This window comes from Dasypus novemcinctus, chromosome 5 (assembly GCF_030445035.2).
Source record: "Dasypus novemcinctus isolate mDasNov1 chromosome 5, mDasNov1.1.hap2, whole genome shotgun sequence".
In the NCBI taxonomy this organism is placed as follows: domain Eukaryota; kingdom Metazoa; phylum Chordata; class Mammalia; order Cingulata; family Dasypodidae; genus Dasypus; species Dasypus novemcinctus.
The window spans coordinates 121,564,521-121,585,917 of NC_080677.1; the positions used below are offsets into that span (position 1 = coordinate 121,564,521).

At 39.5% G+C, this 21,397-nt stretch overlaps 1 protein-coding gene and 1 pseudogene across 1 annotated transcript; one reads left to right on the forward strand and one right to left on the reverse strand.

Annotated features, from left to right (window-relative positions):
• Positions 1–4,402: 4,402 nt before the first annotated feature.
• PRSS37 (serine protease 37) lies at positions 4,403–9,384 on the reverse strand. Its single transcript, XM_004474318.3, has 5 exons — positions 8,905–9,384; positions 7,227–7,368; positions 5,814–6,067; positions 5,321–5,457; positions 4,403–4,624 (listed from the first exon to the last, which is right to left on the reverse strand). Exons 1-5 carry the CDS (start codon positions 8,936–8,938, stop codon positions 4,487–4,489), a joined length of 705 nt encoding a protein of 234 aa, XP_004474375.1. The 5' UTR covers positions 8,939–9,384; the 3' UTR covers positions 4,403–4,486.
• Positions 9,385–19,918: 10,534 nt separating this feature from the next.
• LOC101434426 (myosin regulatory light polypeptide 9 pseudogene) lies at positions 19,919–20,442 on the forward strand (annotated as a pseudogene).
• The last annotated feature ends 955 nt before the right edge of the window (positions 20,443–21,397 follow it).

Here is a 21,397-nt window from a genome sequence, read left to right on the forward strand (position 1 = left end):
TTTAATCCATTGACATTCAGTGTTATTACTTTCAAGGAATTACTTATATTAGCTATATTTTCTTTGTGTTTGTCATGTTTTGATTTTTTTTCTGTTTTTGTCTTTTTAGTTGCTCTTACAGTCTCCTCCAACTCTGTCTTTCTTGTTTTTTCCTTTCTTCCTGCAGAACTTCCTTTAGTATTTCTTGAAGGGCAGGATTCTTGTTGGCATACCCTCTTAGTTTCTGTTTATCTGTGAATATTTTGAGCTCTCCATCATTTTTGAATGCTAACTTTGGTGGATAGAGTATTCTTGGTTGGAAATTTTTTTCTTTTAGTACCTTGACTTCAAACAACTGCCTTCTTGCCTCAGTGGTTTCAGATGAGAAATCAGCACTTAATCTTATGGAGACTCCTTTGTATGTGATGATTAACTTTTTTCTTGCTATTTTTAGTATTTTCTGTTTTTCTTGAGTTTTGGATAATTTGAAAAGTATATGTCTTGTAATAGGCCTTTTGGAATTTATGCTGTTTGAGTGCATTGTGCTTCCTGGACATGTATATGCATCTTCCTCAATAGGTTTTGAAAGTTTTCAGTCTTTATTTCCTCCAACACCCCTTCTGGCCCCTTTCCCTTCTCCTTCTGGGATGCCTATAATGCATATGTTTGCACATTTTGCATTGTCATTCAGGTCCCTAAGTCCCTGCTAGATTTTTTCTGTCCTTTTATCTATCAGTGTTACTATCGGTTTGATTTCAGATGTACTGTCTTCCACATCACTAATTCTTTCCTCTGCCTCTTCAAGTCTGCTGCTATGTGCTGAGAGTGTATTTTTGATTTCTTGAATTGTGCTGTTCATCACCATCATATCCATTATCTTTTCATGTATGATTGTAATTTCTTCTGTATTCTTTCCAAGTGTTTTTTTCATATTCTTAATCTCTTCCTTCACTTCATCAAATTGGTCCCTAATATATGTTTTGAGAGCTTTACTTACTTGTTGGATATTCTGCTCCCCTTCCTGGTTTTTAGTTTGTTCATTGGATTGAGGTATGTTTTACTGATTATTGTTTTTTGTTTTTTTTTTGTAGTTTTTTGTTGCTGTCTGGTCATCATTTTATCTTGATGGGTTTAATCAGTTGCTTAGCTTCTTTGTCTAGTTTTGGGTTTTAATTAGTTGTTTTTGGGTGCATGTTAAGTCTTCTCTTTGTCTCTTTGTTCTTATTCTATTTCCTTGCTGTTGGCTAAGTTCACTTGAAGGAAAATATTAGCATCAGAGAAAGCAAAAGGAGTAAGAAAAGAAAATGAATAATAGTAGTATTGATAGTAAATATTAACATGTGAGATCTAGGAGAATGGATATTAGACTCATGTAATGTATGTCAAGTTATAACAGTGAGAAAAGTAGAGTACGTATAATGAGTCAGTAAACTGAATATGTGGAGGAATACAGTGTGAATTAAATGGCCAGTGTGTTCAGGAGAGAGGGAAAGAGAAAAGGAAGGGCAATAATGTAAAGAGTGAATATAAGACAGAAAACAGAACAAAGGTATTAGAAATAAAAAGTCAGAAAAGTAGTGGGGCAAACAAAGAGAGGTGTAATGTGAGAAAAACAATAAATGATGGAGGATAGAAAGATGTAGAGTATTGGGATAGTGCTGGTGGCCAAAATCAGTACACACAGAAAAGAGGAAATGAAGGATGAGGAAATACAGCAAATGTGAAGTGCTCCCTGCAGCACCTAGTATAAAAAAAAAGAAGAGAAAGAAAGAAAGAAAAGAAAAAAGGGACAAAAGGGAGTGGGGAAGCAAGCAAGAAAAAGAAAAAAAAAAAAAAAAAGAAAGAAAGACAAAAGGGCCTGAGGGGGATAAAGCAGAAGGAAAAACAAAAGACAAACCAACAAAATACCAGACAGAGTTTCAAGCAAGGAATCCTCTTTTCAGTTAAATAAAATGCTTCGGAATCTGACGTTCCCCCTTTCTCCCTTCCTCACTTCCCTCTCTCCCAGGGCAGCAGGAAAGCTCCTGAGAGTTCCGGTAGGAGATTCAAGTGGATCCTTGTTGAACCAGCTCTGCACAGAAAACAATGACTCTTAATTTCCAGAGAGAGAGCACCTACACCTCACCAGGAACCCCAAGTATGCTATTGGAAGCTTGGAAAGCACCTCCTACAGTCCCTCTCCTTTAGGTGTGCTACCAGAGGGCTAGTTGATTTTCTGATTCCACCTTCTCCCAGACCAAGTTTCCTATCCCAGGGTATTTAGGTGAATTGGGCTTTCTCAGCAGATTTGCCACTCCTTTATTTCCAGGCTCTCCCCAAGCAAGCTGGTATGCTCCTCCAAGTGCCAAAAAAAAAGCGGGGGGGGGGGTGGTCACCAGAAAATTGAACCCTCACTCACCTGGTCCCTGTGCTGCACCTCCCACCAAACCCCTCGCACTCACGGAGTCAGTTCAAAACTGGAGGGCTAGGGCAATCCCGGGAAAGGGAAGTCCGGGACACTGCAGACTCGGGGTACATAGGACAGTGGAACGCAGGCTATGGGGACTTAGGGGACACGAACCTGGGGACCACGCATCTGGGGATCATGGGGCGCAGGAATGCTGCCACACAACTGATAGTTCTCAGGGAACACTGCGGCCACCAGCTCTAGGGGGAAGGGTTCTGTCTCTCCACAGCTTCCAACTGCTGTGTTTGTAACCTGCAATTCTACTTTTAACAAGCACTACTTCTGTCACTGTCTCTCCAAATTGATGTCCATACACCTCCTGCCTTTCAAACCTCCGAAACAGCCCTCTTGGGCAAGACTCCAACCCTACTTGGCTGCTTTCCTATTTCGTTTTAAAATGCAGTTTTGGCTTTGGTCCCTCGTTCAAGGCTATTTGCCAAAATGTATAAGTTGAAATGATTTTGGCAATCACCAATTGACATAATAGTATGATTATTCTATTTACACCTATATTGGATTTATAGCTATCATTTTCTGGAATATACAACTAATTTATGAAGTGGTTTCCAGGGAAACCTTGAATTAATAAGAATATTGAAGACTCACTATTCAGGGCCCTCAAAGAAATTTTTACTAGAAGCTAAAATGAAAAAATTGTGTGAAAAACCATGAAGCCTTTTGTATTATCTAAATAGATGCTTATTACCTCACATAATGAAAGAATCAAGTGTAAGTATTCCTGAAACATCTTATTTAGAAATGTAGTTATGGAGAAACATAAGGGACGTGTCCCAGGCTTTGTAGTTAGTCACACCAGAGTTTGTAGCCCAGTTCTGCCATTTATTAACTATAATGGCCTTGAAAAAAATTTTTTCAAGTGGAAAATATATTTCGCTTCAAAAGGTTACATGCAAATAATGCATGTCAAAGAAATGATAGCTTAGCTTCCTCTATTTTTATTAAGTTTGTACCAATGACCAAGACAGATTTTATTGTAATACTCTCACGCTCCAGTATGTCTTTCCAGGCTCTAGAGAGCCTCTCCATAATGAGATGAGAGCTTCCAGGAAACAGTTGAGAAATGGCTGACCCTTACTGGTTGCTTTTTAAAGAGCTTATTTTTTATTTTGAGTAAACTTGCCTTTCTCTCCATGGCAGAATGGGACCTAAAGTCCAGTTAGTTTTAAAAGAGTCACTTTCTCCCCAAAGAGGATGATGGGAGATGAGATCAGAGAAATACTATTAGTGAAGATCAGTTCACATCCTTCAGGCAGGAAACAGTAAAATCATTGTGGAGGAGCCAGGAGTGGAGGGAGATGCAGAAGGAAAGGGATCTATAAGATGCAACTTGACAGTTCACCTTACCTGAGTCATTTCTGCCTCTTGAGCTCTGCAACTGCCCTGGTATTATACCCACCTTGGTTCTTGATTTCTGCTTCACATTGAAGCTTGATTTATTTTTGCCGACCCTTTCTGGAAGTTCAGTTTTTTTACTTCTCACCCTTCTACCAGCTCTTTACCTGCAGCATGCTGCAGTCAGTGCAGCACTAAGATATACCATGACCATTCTCAAAAGAGCTTATTGTAGCACCCAAGATCTTAACTACAAGTGAGAGCCTCAAGCTCTCTTGTAGCAGGGACATAGAAACCAACTGATCTGTTGGAAAGCTTTGGACTCCCTAGTACATTGAGGATAAGAGCATGGGATTGAGAATATGACACTTTCGGGTTCCATTCCTGCCTCTGATATTCATCAGCTATGGATAATGTTATGTAACCCTTTTCAGCATAAATTTCATCATTCATGAAATGGGGATAAGACATAACCTCAAAAGCATATTATGAGCATTAAATGAGATAATGGGTGAAACCCAGCATAGAGTAGTAACTGCTCATTTGATATTTATTTTGTTCTTGGTTCCTCACATTATTTTAAGATATGGGCAGAGACACAAACAAGAAAACACAGGCTACAGGTGTGATGCATCTAGAGATTTCTATTTGTAGATTTTGAGTTTAGAAAACTCAGAGCCAATGGAATGCAGGAGGAGTTTTGTCTCATCAGTCTTTAGTGGTGTTCTCAATCCAGGATACGTATTTGTAAACGTTGGTGTAGATACCGACATCTCCTCCCATGAAGTGGCCAACCTCGATCCCCTGGAGCTTGCTTTTGCAGATGACAGTAGCAACAGCCACCTCCTACCAAAGATTACAGGGAGAGGGGGAGGGGAGAGAGAGAGTCAGATCCACTCTTCACAGGAGCATTCCTTAGTCCCTAACTTGGGTGAGCCCAGCCTAAATGCAGCATGGGTGAGTTAATGAAAAGAGCACTGAAAAGGGAGACAGGAAGCTTGGGTCCTTTTTTTGGCTTTGCTGTAACCTGCCTGTGTAACTTTGAGAAAGTCAGATTAGCGGCTGGACAATGGAACACCTATATGTATAGAAATTATATATTGACTGCCCTATCATATCCATCCCCCACTCATAAATAAGCTGGGAACATTTGAGCAGCAAAGAAGAACCAAAAAAAAAAAGAAAAGAAAGAAAGAAAGGGGAGTGGGATGTAGAGGTCTCATGCCCATTTTTCTGTCTTAGGAGATAAAATTTAACATATTTAACATATAGTCAAACCCCATTTATTTGAACTGGTGAAGTCAATTTCAATTAGTGAGAAATTTGCATTGTTCTTTTAAGCAATGCAGCTATGAGAATTAATACCTAGCAGATGATTATTAACTAGTTACTACATGATGCCCTTCAATGAATAAAGATACTCTGTGAGGAGAGTAAGAAATATTTTCTAATGAGAAGGTGTGGGCTTAAAATTTTTTTTACAACATAGTTAAGTAGTTAACTGGACATGTAAATGAAAACTTTATATAAAGAAAAGATTACCCCAAAAATTCGGCTAAATTCTTTGGCAAATTTAACACATAAGGAATTCCTGTGACTTCTTCCTTGTTCGGTTTTTTGGCACTCTTTTTCAGCCATCACTGGGGCCTCCAGATTCTGCCTTAGGTCAGGATGTCTGCCTGGGGAGTAAGCAGAAACCTTCCTGTTCATAATTGTTATTTAGCCCTTCTAACCACCACTCTTTATTTCAACTGGACTTTGTGTGTGTATGAAGAAAATAAGGAATGAGAAAAAGGAAAGAGTCAGATGACCTGGTGGCTCCAGCTGTCAAAGAATCAATGGGGCTTTAGAAGCCCTAGGAAAGGAGGAAGTTTGGACCTCTGGGCAGTTCTCTTTTTGCCAGACCACTTGAGTAGTATTTCCCTTTGGTCTCCACCCATTCTCCTCTCCTCCTCTCCTCTCACACTCTTCTCCTGAAGGAGCTCCTCTTCAGGGATAACCAATGAACCTGATTAGCTATGGAAGGCATACTCACCATTGTTGTCTTGGCTCCAGTCTAAACCTGAGAGGAGACAGACAGTGCCCGGCCGTACATTGCTGGTGGCTAGAGGAAGGAGCTGGACTTTCTGGTTGAGGGTGGCAGGCTTAGCCAGCTTAATAAGCATGAGGTCATCCTGCGGGGAACTATGATTAAAGTTCCAGTAGCGGACAATCTGCACTGGGCTAATTGTCTGTTCTGTCCCATCTCTGACTCTGAACTTGAAATTTCCCAGCATCACTTTCAGATTTCTGGAGGGAAGAAAGTTTGAAAGTAATGATCATGATCATCATCATCCTAGCTAACATATTGAATGTTACAATGTGACAGGTACTGTGCCAAGTGAGGTGGATCCAATTTTTATCCCCATTTTGCTGATGAAGTAATGGAGGCATGTAAGAGTAATTCATTGTGGTAACACATGAGTGCTGGAGACTTTAACCACTATGCTCTAATGTAGTGTCTTTAATGTAGTGAATAGGAGAATGATGCATGGCATAGACATATTATTTTCCTTCCTCTCCAGCTCCAGCCTATCCAATTGGACAGGTTCCATACTGGTGGAGTAGGAGAATGGGGTGACTGGAATGCTGGGAAACTCCTGTTGGCTTCACCTGATCCTTCACAGCCCTGCTCCACCCTGCTGTGCGCCTTCAGAAGGTGATGTGTGTGGACTAAATCCACAGGCTTCCTTGTTCTCTGGCTTCAGATTGGGTTTTGACCAAGAAGCACTAGAAGATTATTTTCCCAGCTCTCTCCCCTCAGATTGCCACGGATTGACTATGTCCCTTGACCAAAGGTCACAGCTCCTATCAGGCAGCTTTCCATACAGCGATCTTTCTCTACCTGGAAACCACTCTCTGCCTTTCCTTCTTTAGGCCTAGGGGTGGAACTGCATCTTCCTGTTACTAACTCTGGGGATACAGCACTATTCTTTTGTGTTTTCCCTATAATTTGTCCATATCTTTGTAAATAGCTCCTTTACTAAACTCTCCTTAATTTACCCAGTTCCAGTGCACCATCAGTTTCCTGATGGGACCTGTTACAATGTATTCATGTTGCCAGTGCAAAAGAGTTAAAAAACTGATGGGAGACTGAGGAGGCGTAAAATATAGAACAGGGTTTCTCAGCAACAGCGCTATTGACGTTTTGAGCTGGATGACTCTTTGTTATGGGCGACTCTGTGTCCAGGGCAATGTAGGATGTTTAGCACCATCCTTGCCCTGGCCTCTCTCCACTAGATGTCAGTAGTACCCTCTCCTCTCCAACTCTGACAACCAAGATTGTCTTCAGACATTGCCATGTTTTCTCTGGGGGTGGGGACGATGGGGAGGAATTGCTGCTGTTCAAGAACCTCTGATCCCGAAAGAGTAGTAGCTGTTTCAGGGGGTGGAGATGCCCATCACTCACGGTAAGTAGCAGTGAGCTGGGGCCAGCACCCAGTTTTTTTTGATGAGGACCCCCACACAGGGGTTGAAGTGAGACTTGAGATAAACCAAATAGGGAGCAGGGTCTTCTTGCTGCACAGATGAGTCAGCAGAGAAAAATGTACCTGAGAAAATAATTAATATTCTTAATATATAAAATGTTCTTATAACAAATAAGCAATTATTTCCTAGTTAAAAAGGAATATGGAAGATTTTAAAGAAGTAATCAATTGGTCAAGAAATATGAAAATGTTTGACATTTTAATAATAAAATATAAATTAAAATGACATACCACTTTGATATCGATAATATTTAATTCAAGAAAGAGGATAATGAAAGAGACTTTTTCAGTGCTTATAGAAATGTATATTGATACTATCTTCTTGAAAGGCAATTTATAGTTGTCAAGAATTGTAAATCGTTCATACCTTGTAACCTAAAAATTCCAAGTATCTACTGTAAAGATATAATCAGATGTAGATAAAGACAGGGATGCTCATTATAACATTACAATTAATAGTGCAACATTGGAAACATAAATGCCCAGTCCAATATATGTTAATATAATACATTAATATAAAGAGTATATGAATAGATGGACCATCATATATATTAAAATTGTATTTATAAAGAGTATTACATAGCAAAAGAAATATTGATAATGTATTTTTAAGTTAAAAATTATAAATTTTACATTACATTATAATTGTCTAAAAAGAAGACAAAAAAAGCAAAATATAAGACATTTAGATACAAAATATACATATACATAAAGCCTGGGAGTAAATGCAGACAAAGCGTTAGCTCACATTGGCTGAGAGTTGATTTTGAATGATGTTTATTTTCTTCTACTGTTTAATATTTCCAGATTTTCTGATATAAGCATTTAATATTTTTATAAATGAATTATTTAAAAATTAACAAGGAAAGGGGAGGGAAGCTGATTCTAGAATCAGAAATAAAGTATTGTTCTTACCTTGACTGGCCTCATTCCTTTTGGTAATCCTCCCCAAGCCTGGATTTGTCCCTCCCCAGACCCTTCTCTATGTGATCACAAAATCAGAAACCCCAAGGGGAAGATGGTCAGTTATTAATAAATGTAGAAGCTAACAATTATTATGGATCACTACTCAATGCCAGGCACTGCCCTAAATGCTTTACATGGATTTACTTTTCATAGAAATTCTATGGTATAGGTATTAATATCCCCATTTTGATGGAAGAAACTGTAAAATATAGAGTCCTTGTAGGTTATCTTTTGTTCCCACTGTCTCCAATTCCTGTATTCTGAGTCTCTCAGCTGGGGTGAAAGGGGGATATCAGAGGTCCCATTCAGTTCTCTGTCTTTGTTACCATACTGGAACTTTCCCAGAGGTGAGATGAGGGCCACATTTTGGAATAACCAAGAGAAGCACTCACTGTTGAGAATTCTCCAAGGCAGGCATGCACCATAACCCATTCTATAGGTTAGTATTGGAAGAGTGGGCTCAGACTGTCCTGAAAACCTTTTGATGGGGTCCAAGAGAGAAGCCACTTATTCTGCTCATGACAGTGTTTCTTTACTTTTCTTCTGCACTGTCCACACCACCTGCCTCTGCCTTACTAGGTCCTACATTAACCTTTGCCTTACAGGAAAGAATTGAAGGTTATGGATACATACCAGCTAAGATACACAGATAGAAGATAAATTTCATGGTAGTCCAGATCTTGTGCTGGGATATAGAAGAAAATCAACAGACAATAGAGCCCTCAACTCAATCTTCTTAGGAGCTCCTGGTAGAATCAGTGGCTATGTTTTGGAATGGGGCATTCACTGGGGTTGGAAAGCAGCCTGGGCATAAATGGGGGAGGAAAGAAGGTTCCAGATGGATAGAATTGGAAGTCTTTCTGCCTTAGGGCCTGCTCCACGAAGGATGGGGGATTATGCCTCTCTTGGAGCCTGCCAGTGGGAGGAAAAAGAAGCTTGGCTCTGTAGACTCCAAGTTCCTCGATCTGCCAACCCTAAAATCCTATCAGCCTAAGAGTAGTTCCGCTGTCTGCGGAAAAGGGAATTCTAGGCTTAGACCTTATCTCTGCCCAGAGTTTCTGAGATCAGGGCTGTGGGGAAAAGGAGTCTCCTGCCTTAGCTCAGGGAGACTGTCCCTGAAGTTTGCTCTGAACCCCCTAATAGATACATATACTCTCCCTCAGCCCCTCCCATCTTTGTTACACTATCTTTATCTTTCCCTTTGATCACTATTTCATCACTCACTCATCATCACCAACTTGATTTTTGTTGTCCTGATCAACAGTTTTGAACTAAGAAAATATGGAAATGAAAATCAGTCATAGATCAGTTACTTTGACAGTTGGATAATGGTTTACGGATATAAGATCTAATATATTTTGCTAGAATCACAATAAGTCTGTAGTAGAATACCAGTAAGTCCACTCTAGCCCATATTTTATTCCCCAATCCTGAGGATTCTGGGATGATGATGCCCACTCTCCCTGTAACTGAGAGGGGGTTTCGATTCTATATGGCTGATGGATGGACTTCCTTGCTTGCCGTTGTGGACTCTCTCAGTTCCTTGGTGTGGTGGTTGTCCACCCTCACCTCCTTGTTAGTTGTCTTGGGTGAGTCCAATGAACTGGAGAGTAGCAGTTCAACTCTGCTGAGGCTTCTACTATCGACTTGTTGTGATTCTAGCAATGGAAGAAATTATATCATTGATGTGGAGATGGTGGCCACTGGAGGTGTTGAAGTCAGGGAGAGGGAAAAAGAGGTGTAATATGGGGGCATTTTCAGGACCTGGAATTGTCCTGAATGACAATTAAAGATACAGGCCATTATATATCCTGCTAAAACCTACAGAATCGAATGGGAGAGAGTGTAAACTACAATGTAAACTATAATCCATGCTTAGTGGCAATACTCCAAAATGTGTTAATCAATTGCAATGAATGTACCACACTAATGAAAGTAGTTGTTAATGTGGGGAAATTGGGAGGTATGGGGAGTGTTGCATATGGGAATCCCTTATATTTTTTAATGTAACATTTTATGTAATCTAAGTATCTTTTAAAAATAAAGAAAAAATGAATTAAAATAAAAGATCTAATGTATTTGGATGTCAATTCAAAAGGCAGTACTTCTAAATACTTTTCATTGAATTAAAACTTTTTTAGACAATAATAGACTGCCACAATCATCCTTGGATAATTGGGAGCACACTATAACAACAAAAAGCAGCAACTCTAGTAACTAACATTCACTGAGAATTACTAAATCCCAGGCACTTAGTAAGTTATTTACAGAAATTGTCAGTGGTGATTTTATACTGGCTAGTCTGAGTTGCAAATTAATTTTACTCTTTCTAACTCAAAAGTTTTTAAAATCAATAATCTGATCCTAATCTTACAACAATCCTGGAAAAATGAGATAGGCTGATAATTTTTTTTCCTAATCTGTAGGTGACAGAACTGAAGCTCAGAGAATTGAAGTAATTTTCTCAAAATCCCATGTGGGGAAGTGGATTTGGCTCAACTGACAGAGCATCCACCTACCATATGGGAGGTCCAGGGTTCAAACCCAGGGCCTTCTGACCTGTGTGGTGAGCTGGCCCATGCACAGTGCTAATGTGTGCAAGGAGTGCCGTGCCAATCAGGGGTGTCCCCACATAGGGGAGCCCCATGTGCAAGGAGTGCGCCCCATAAGGAGAGCCACGCCCCACAAAAAAAAAAAGCGCAGCCTGCCCTGGAGTGGTGCCGCACACATGGAGAGCTGATACGGCAAGATGATGCAACAAAAAGAGACACAGATTCCTGGTGCCACTGACAAGAATGCAAACGGACACAGAAGAACACACAGTGAATGGACACAGAGGGTGGACAATGGGGGGGGGGGAGGGGAGAGAAATAAATAAAAAATAAAAATCTTAAAAAAAAATCCCATGTGGTGGAAATACTGAGAGTAGAATCTAGGTGTTGTTACAAAGTACTCATAGCTTTTCTACTTTTTCCTCTAGAGTTCAGCTAATCAACCAGCATTCATTGATCTTGTAAACTATACATATTTCATACAAGTGTAAAATTAAATACCAGACATAGCAGTGCTTTCCTGATCTTTACATTAAACATAGAGCTGTGTTGAGGAATAGGGCTGGTTTATGAAATGTACTTGAGGTCTGAAGAGGGTGGAGTTGTGGAATATTTTCTGTGTTAGTGTTGGGATTAGTTGAAATAGGTGAAACGTTGAGAATGAGATTGTTAGGATTTGAATCATGTCCCCCACAAAAGGCATGCTAAGGTCCCAACTCCTGGTCCTGTGAGTGTGGACCCATTTGCAAATAGAACCTTTGAAGATATTAATTAAGTTATGCCCAAACTGAATGAGGGTGGGCCTTAAACCAGTATGGCTGAAGTATTGGAATTTGGATATGAATGGAGAAGTCACAGGAGAAGCAAGAAACTGGAAGTCAATGGAGTCTGGAAGAGAAAGGATAAGATGGGGTCATGTTCATTGCTATGTGACAGAAAAGCCAAGGAAACTTAAGATTGCCAGTCAACCAGAAGGTACCAACCCTGGGAAGAAGGAAGACATCTAGCTTCTGATACTATGAGTCAATAAATTCCTGTTTTTAAGTCAACCCATTGTATGGTATTTGTTATAGCAGTTGAAAAACTAAAACAGAGATGTACCTTACTTTGAGGCTGTTTCTCCTAGATCTTTTTGGCAGATTATGGACCAGGAAGGGAGCTTGAGGCCTAGTTTGGGAGTGTGAGGGTTATGAGCAAGAAATCAGGGTTGCTATCTAGAAAAAGATCTCTAAAAACTACATTTAGATCTTTTGGGAGAATTGGCACCGAAGACTACTGCCTATCTGTGATTTTTAAATTGGCATCTCCAGCCTGGACCTCTGATCCCACAAACACAACTGCCTCCTGAAATCCACTGTTTTATTGCCCCTAGGCCTGAAATTTAGCATGTCAAAATTGAACTCCTTATTCCTCTAGCCTTTCAAATTCATTCTACCTGGCTTACTTATTTTAGGGAATGATTCTTCAAGTGTTTGACTTTTCCCTTTTTTTCAACACTCCTCTTGCTTACCAAAACATTCACAAAGTCCATTCTGTTTTCAGAAACCTCTTGAATCCATCCACATTTTTTCATTCTCACTGCTGCCAAACCTAATTCAAGTCATAATCTTGTCTCATTGGACAAATGTAAATGCCTCTCTAACATTGTTCAATATGACAGTCTCTCTTTTCTTCAGAACCTTTATTTTTCCTAAAATGCAACTGAGGTCAGCTAGTCCCCCACTTTAAATTTCTTCAGTAGTTCTAGATTGCCTCAGAATAAATTTTAAACCCCAACATGGTCAAAGTCCCTCCCTTAATCCTTATCTCATGCTGTCTTTGCCACCCCTTTCTTCCCTTCTTTGCCCAACTATTTCCCACCCACCCTCCCACCCAAGCCCCACTTTTTTGGGACCTATAAAACTACTTGAAGAATGAGTTTCATAACTGTTGACTTTTTAATACTATTTTTAGCCGTTGAATTGTGTCCATTAGTTTGCCAATCCCAATTATTTTTAAATTTTGTTTTAGAATACTAATATCTGATAATGTGCATTACTCTTAAAGCCTTTGAAAAAGTAGCTTTAGAACTCTATGGATGGTGGGCTTAAAATATTCAGTGTGTGTGTATGTGTGTGTGTGTATGCATAGATATACATACATACACACCTCAGAGATTTGTGAGTTTGGTTTCAGACAACTACAATAAAGCAAATATCACAATAAATCAAATACCACAATAAAGCAAGTCACACATGTTTTCCAATGCATGTAAGTTATGTTTACACTATACTATATAGTTTATTAAGTGTGCAATAGAATTACATCAAAAAACAATGCAAAAGAATGAAAGAGGATTACCATCTCACCCCTTATACAAAAATCAACTCAAGATGGATCAAAGACCTAAATATAAGAGCCAAGACCAAAAAGACCTTGGAAAACAATGTAGGGAAGCATCTACAGGACCTTGTAATAGAAAATGGCTTCATGAACTTCACACCCAAAGCATGAGCAGCAAAAGAACAAATAGATACATGGGACCTCCTCAAAATTAAAGCTTTTTGCACCTCAAAGGAGTTTGTCAAGAAAGTGAAAAGACAGCCTACCCAATGGGAGAAAATATTTGGTAACCAAATATTGGATAGGAGATTAATATCCTGCATATATAAAGAAAACCTATATCTCAAAAGTAAAAAGACAAACAACCGATTTAAGAAATGGGCAAGAGATTTGAACTGATGCTTCTCCAAAGAAGAAATACAAGTGGCTAAAAAGCACATGAAAAGATGTTCAAAATCACTAGCTATTAGGGAAATGCAAATAAAAATTGCAATGAGATACCATCTTACTCCCAATAGACTGGCAGCTATTAAAAAGACAGAAGACTACAAGTGTTGGAGAGGATATGAAGGAATGGGAACCCTTATCCACTGCTGGTGGGAATGCAGAATGGTGCAGCCATTCTGGAGGACAGTTTGGCAGTTCTTCAGGAAGCTAAATATATAACTGCCATATGATCCAGCAATCCCATTGCTGGGTATATACCCAGAAGAATTGAAAGCAGGGACATGAATTGATATATGCACATTAATATTCATAGTGGCATTATTCACTATTGCCAAAGTTGGAATCAACCCAAATGTTCATCAACACATGAATGGATAAACAAAATGTGATATATACATACAATGGAATACTACTCAGCTATAAGAAGGAATGCAATACAAACACATGGGATAATATGGATGAATCTTGAGGACCTTATGTTGAGTGACGCAAGCCAGGCATTGAAGAACAAATACTACATGACCTCTCTGATATGAAATAAATAAACCAAACTGTCTCAGAGAGCAAAAGACTGGATGATAGGCTTACAGAAATTTGGGCGGGGGGGGGGGGTTATGGAAGAGGAAGCTTGTGAACTGATGCCTACATGGATAAAATCTATGATAAAGTGGAGGTAAGTAGTTGTACAAGGAAGGTATGAGATGTGGGTATAGGGATAATAATATTGGGTGGGGCTCTGCAGGCTTGAGGGTGGTTAGGGTTGGGAGGATGGGTCAGATGGCCCATGGAATTTGGAGGAGGGTTGAGGGGAACAGATGAACATGAGAGATTGTCGGGTATGCAGTTGAAAATATAATAAGATGGTTTACCTGTTTAATGTGCTTAATGGAGGGCTTAATCTGGCCCAAGAGTGTGTGAGTGCTTATGTTGTAATAGTGTGTTATATAGTTGGGTGGAGACCGATACAATGAGTGGGAAGGTGTACACCCATCCTAGGGAGGCCTGATAGTCTCAAACAGAGGGAAGGGTGTCTCTTGAGAGAATTGGTGGCTCCCAATGGTGGAGGACAGTCTAGTGTGTCAAGCCCTCAGCATTGTTGCATGTATATATGAATCTGACCCTTCTAGCAGTGAAGCTTGGTTGTCACAGTGGGTCATGAGGGGAGAAGAGAGAGGAATAGAATAGATGGAAGCAGGGTAACTGGGGGGCAATGGAATTGTTCCACAAGATAGTGCAATGATGGATACTGGACATGTTAAATTTCACCAAAAATGTATAAAAGTCTATAGGCTAAAATGTAAGCCATAATGTAAACCATAATGTAACTAAAAATTTAGAAAATTATACAGTCTAAAATATAAACTGTAATGTAAAACAAAATGAAACCATGTTTGATAGCTATTCTTCAATATCTGTACACCAGCTGTAGCAAATATAATACGAACATAAAGATAATTGCTGGGGAAAGGGGAAAAGGGTTTATATTGAATATATGGAAGTCCCCTATATTGTATAGGTGACTTTACTGTGATCTAAAACTTTTTTGAAGACAAAATTAAAATTATATATTAAAAAAAAAAGATGTAGACATTGAGGAAGGAATGAAAGAATTTGCCTTGCCAATGTATGTACAGGGCAACACCTATTATAGTGATGAAAGGCAAAATGTCAAAAACAAAGCTTTATGATATTTTTCATTTTTTAATACCCCAGTTTATTTTTTTACTTTATTTTAGTTTTTCTAAATTAATATGAATTCTATTTCTAATCTTTAAACTTATCATGACTATTTAATTTTCCTATTAATTGATTTTGGCAATATATTAGGCTTCATTTTTGAAGAAGTTTTGGACCACCCAGTGGTTCAACTACAGCTGGGGAGGAACACTGTTGTGGGGTGTTATTGATGGGGGACACATAGTTGGGCTGGAGTTCTCCAGGGTATGTATATAGGGTATATAAAAACATTTTGATATTCATTTGTTCTTTTCATAGTAGTTACACTGATAAACAACAATTGAGGGAGTGCTGAGTTCCTAGCCAGGTGAGCTCTGTCACATTTCCCAATGGAACAGCAACAATCCCCCAAATGCAAGGGCAAAGACCAGTGAAGAAGGATGGTCCAATGATGAGCCCTTAATACCGATGACTATGCTTATGAGCCTGTGTGCCTGAAATGTCAACTAGGCCTAGAGCTGCAGGGTGCCTAAGAGTTACCTCCTGAGAGCCTCCATGTTGTTCAAACGTGGCCACTCTGTAAGCCAAATTCAGCATGTAAATGCATTACCTTCCCCCCAGCATGGGGCATAACTCCTGGGGATGAACCTCCCTGGCACTAAGGGATTACTACCAATCACTAACTGGTGATGCAACTAGAAAAAGACCTTGCATAAAAGGGGGAAATGGTAAAGACAAATAAGTTTATGTGCTAAGAGTCTTCAAAAAAGCTGGGAGGTCATTAGAGGGATTGTGCTTACACACGTCTCAGCAGGATCCAAGAAACAGCCAACGTAGATACAACCCCAGGTACTGGTGCTCCTGAGGGCTGTGGAGACACACAGGTTCTACGGTCATGGCAGTGGAGTTCAGTGCTGTGTCAATGGGCCCTACTTTAGAATTTGTGTTCCTGAGTGTGATGAAGTTGGACTCAGATGTGACCCTTCTACACATGCCTCTTGTGTCACTTTTACTCAACCTGTGGTTGGTGCTAGGGTAGGTGTATACTCAGGAGACTTGAATCTCTGGACTGTCCATGTGCCAGCTGGGCCCTGAGCCTCAGCAGAGTTGCAACTCCTACCCTCTGGTTCATTGGACTTACCCAGGTCAGCTAATAGGGAGGTGAAGATGGTCAAACACCACAACAGGGAACTGAGAGTGCCTATAACTACAAGCAGGAGAATTGCATCCATCATCCATGTGGAATCTAAACCCCCTCTTGATATAGAGGTGGAGTGGACATCACCATTCCAGAGTCCTCAGAATGGAGGAATAAAATATGGATTAGAGTGGACTTACTGATATTCTACTATGGAACTATTGTGACTAGTAATGGAAGAAATTGTAGCATTAATGTGGAGGAAGTGGCCATGGTAATTGCTGAGGGCAGGGAGAGGGAAGAAGAGATGTGATGTGGGGGCATTTTCAGGACCTGGAGTTGTCCTAAATGATATTGTAGGGACAGATGCTAGACATTATATATCCTGCCATAACCCACTAACGTACTGGGGAAGAGTGTAAACTACAATGCAAATCACTATCCATGTGGTGCAGCAGTGCTCCAAAATGTATTCACCAAATGCAATGAATGTGCCACAATGATGAAAGAGGTTTTTGATATGGGAGGAGTGGAATGAGGGGGAGTGGGGGGTATATGGGAACCTCTTACATTTTTTTAATGTAACATTTTTTGTGATCTATGTATCTTCAAAAAATACAATAAAAATATTGATGTGGTGGGGATTGGGGTGTAGGGTATATGGGAACCTCTAATGTTTTCTAATGTAACATTTTGTGTGATCTTTTAAAAAAAGAATTGAAAAATAAAATAAAAAAAATGTTGCCTCTAATTTAATTGTTTTGTGGTCACAGAATATGGTCTATGTGAAACTGATTATTTGAATATTAGTGAGGCTTGCTTTATGGACAGGATGGGATCAATTTTCTAATTGTCCTTGTGTATTTGAAAGAATGTTTATTCTCTAATTTAGGGTGTAATGTTCTGTTAATATATTAATTTGTGGTAGAATCTTCTGTATTCTTATTAGAATTTTTTTTCTTGATGTCAATAATTGAGGAAATTGTATTCAAATCCCACTGTATTGGTGGATTGGTCAAATTAGTCTTATAAATTTATTACTTTTTTATTTAAAAGATTTATTTTTTATTTATTTTTCTCCCCTTCCCCTCCTCCCCCCCCCCCCCCAGTTGTCTGCTCTCTGTGTTCATTTGCTGTGTATTCTTCTGTGTATGCTTGTATTCTTGTCAGCAGTACCAGGAATCTGTGTCTCTTTTTGTTGCATCATCTTGATGTGTCAGCTCTCTGTGTGTGTAGCGCCACTCCTGGGCAGGCTGGACTTTCTTTTGTGCTGGGTGGCTCTCCTTACAGGGTGCACTCCTTGCATGTGGGGCTTCTCTATGCATGCTGTGTGGCATGGCACTCCTTGAAGACATCAGCACTGCACATGGGCCAGCATACCACATGGGTCAGGAGGCCCTGGGTTTGAGCCCTGGTCCTCCCATGTGGTAGACAGATACTCTATCCATTGAGCCAAGTTTGCTTCCCTACTTTTGTTTTTAAAAATATATTTTCAGACTATTTTATTAGGCACCTATAAACTTAGGTGCTTTTATAAATTTTGGTTCTTTTTACATTCTTGTCAAATTTAACTTGTTATCATAATATCATTACTTTCTTAGTGTAGATAATGCTTTTTAAAATTAAAGCCTATTTTGTCAGTTATTAATATATCTACTATGTTCTTCTTAAAAAAATTTTTTTTTCTCTTCACTTTATATTTTTTTAAATGTTACATTAAAAAAACTATGAGGTCCCATATACCCCCTAATCCCTTCACCCCACTTCCTCCCACATCAACAACCTCTTTCATCATTGTGGCACATTCATTACATTTGGTGAGTACCTTTTGGAGCACTGCTGCACCACCTGCATAATGGTTTACATTGTAGTCTACACTGTCCCCCAGTCCACCCAGTGGGCCATGGCAGGACATACGATGTCCAGCATCTGTCCCTGCAGTACCACCCAGGACAACTCCAAATCCTGAAAATGCCCCCACATCATATCTCTTCTTCCTTTCCCTACCCTCGGCAGCTACCATGGCCACTTTCTCCACATCAATGCTACAATTTCTTCCATTACTAATCACAATAGTTCCATAGTAGAATATCAGTAAGTCCACTCTAATCCATTCTCTATTCCTCCATCCTGTGGACCCTGGGAAGGTTATGTCCACTCCACTTCTATATCAAGAGGGGGCTTAGATTCCCCATGGGTGATGGATGCAGTTCTCCTGCTTGCAGTTGTAGGCACTCTCAGTTCCCTGGTGTGGTGGTTGACCTTCTTCATCTCCCTGTTAGCTGACCTGGGTAAGTCCAATAAACCAGAGGGTAGGAGTTGCAAGTCTGCTGAGGGTTAGGGCCTGGCTGTCACATGGACAGTCCAGAGATTCAGGTCTCCTGAGTATACACCAACCCCAGTGCCAAGCACAGGTCTGGCAAAGGTAACAGAAGAGGCATGTGTAGAGTTACTATATTCCTGGTATATTATTTCATATCTTTTACTTTCCAACTTTCTGTATCTTTTTGATTTAAGCATGTCTCTTTTAATCTACATAAAGCAGCATTTTTAAAACATACTGCATACTACAATTCCTATCTTTTAACTGGTAAGTTTAGATCACTTAAACTTATTTTGATTATAGATATGTTTGGAACTGTTTCTACATATTTGAAATCTATATTGTTTTTCTCTATGTTCCTCTAAATTTTTTTTCCATTTTTTTAGATTAACATTTTAGATGATTTTTAAAATTTGATTTTTCTCTGTTTTTGGTGTAGATTATCCATATTCTATTTTTATTCTTTTAGCCATTACTTTATGCATTTTAATATGGATATTTAAGGTAGCAAAATCTAATGTTATGCAATATCTTAATGACCTCTGCAATATATAGAATTTTTGAACAACTCTGATTAGTGAATCCCATTTACAAGCTGTAGTGCTATATTCATCTAGTATTTTTGTTGTTATAATTATTATTTTACATGGATGTATTATTTCTATTCATATTTGCTGTTTTATTTACTCATTATTTCTCACTCCATCTGTCCTTTTTTAAATTATTATTTTTTATTTTTAAAGAAGCTTTAGATTACATAAATACTGTATAAAAACATAAAGGATTCCCATATACACCCCTCCTTCCCCCTCCCACATTTTTCCACAGTAACAACATCCTTCATTAGTGTGGTACATTTGTTAAAATTGATGAACCTATGTTGAAGTATTGCTGCTAACCAGGAACTACAATTTATATTATAGTTTACACTTTCTCCACCATTATTTTGTAAGTTTTGAAAAAATATACACTGGCCTGTATCTGTCACTGCAATACTATGCTGGGCAAATCCAATGTCCCAAAAATGCCACCATATCACACCTATTCTTTTTTCTCCCATCCCTCAGAACCTCTGGTGACCACTGCCTTTACATCAATGATAAGGATTCTTCTAGCCGACTCTTGGGGTGGAAGGGTGATGAAAGCGACAGCAACGTGCTCAGTTTTTCCTGGTTGCGTAGGAATATAACCACCACCATGAGGAGCCAAAGGCCGAAGAGCAAGACCACCAAGGAGAGCCCTCAGTGCCCAATATCCAATGTGTTTGCCATGTTTAACCAGTCACAGATTCAGCAGTTCAAAGAGGCCATCAGCATCATCGATCAGAACAGAGTTGATTTCATTGACAAGGAAGGTTTGCATGATATGGTTGCCTCTCTTGGGAAAATCCAACTGATGAGTAGCTGGATGCTATGATGAATGAGGCTACAGGACCCATAAATTTTACCATGTTTCTCACAATGTTTGGTGAAAAGTTAAATGGAATAGACCCAGATGTCCTCAGAAATGCTTTTGCTTGCTTTGATGAAGAGGCAACTGGCACCATCCAGGAGGATTACCTGAGAGAGCTGCTGACAACAATGGGGGATCGGTTTACCGGTGAGGAGGTCGTGGAGCTGTACAGAGAAGCACGTATTGAGACAAAGGAGAACTTCAACTACATTGAGTTCACACGCATCCTCAAACATGGAGCAAAGGAGAAGGATGACTGAAAGTACTGCAAATTCTGGCCAAGTGTTTTTTTTTCGTTGCTACTTTTGGTATTTCTGAGACTTTCTTTTAGAAACTTGCATTCCTTTAGCTTTACACCTTTTGCCTTTCTTGTATTTATTCTCAGTCATTTGGGGGCACATGCATCTCAATAATTAGACTGGAAATGGGATTTTCTTTATGTTGAAATAAAATAGAATTGGTGGAAAGACCTTTGCCTTATGAAAGCTTAAGGAAAATATTCTTAGATTTTTCATATTTACTGGATTTTTACTTTTTTTTTTTTGGTAAAAATCTTTAAAAATAAACATTGTGACCACCCAAAAAAAAAAAAAAAGCATTCTTCCATTGCTCGAATAACAATAAGTCTATGGTAGAATAATAATTAGTTTACTTTAGTCCATGTTCATTCCCCAATTTGGGGGATTTTGGGATGGTGATGCCCACTCTGTTTCTAATTGAGAGGGGGACTTAGAGCCCTTTAGGCAGATGGATGGAGCTAACTTGCTTGCAGTTGTAGACACTCTCTGTTCCTTAGCTGCCAATGCAAAGTCCCAGAAATGGTTTGTTTTTTATAATGGGGATTTTATTTACGGTGAAAGCTTACAGTTCCCAGGCCGTGAAATGTCCAATAAAGGCACCATCAGAGATGCTTTCTCACCAAGTTCAGCTACGGGTAATCCTGGTGTCTTGCCACGTGGCAAAGCAGGCAAGATGGTGGGTCTGCCATTCTCTCTACTTTCTTCTTGAACGCAGCTGTGGTCAGTCAGTTATCTCTCCCTGGGCCTCAGCTCCTTGAGTCTCTTGTGGCTACTCATCTTGAGCTCAGTTGTGGGTGAATCTGCAGTCCTTTCTACCTCATGGCCTGATCAAATATGACAGAGTCCTCTCTCTTTCTCTCTGTCAGTATGTACATAAGGGTTACTCTGAAACCTCTGGAACTTGGACCAGTGGCTC

Coding starts and splice junctions, on each gene's coding strand:
- PRSS37 (XM_004474318.3), bottom strand. CDS start 8,938: ATGAAATTTATCTTCTATCTGTGTATCTTAGCTG. Junction 5,458..5,813: donor CTGGAGCCAAGACAACAATG/GTGAGTATGCCT, acceptor CTTACTCCCCAG/GCAGACATCCTGACCTAAGG. Junction 4,625..5,320: donor AATTTAGCCGAATTTTTGGG/GTAATCTTTTCT, acceptor AATCTTTGGTAG/GAGGTGGCTGTTGCTACTGT.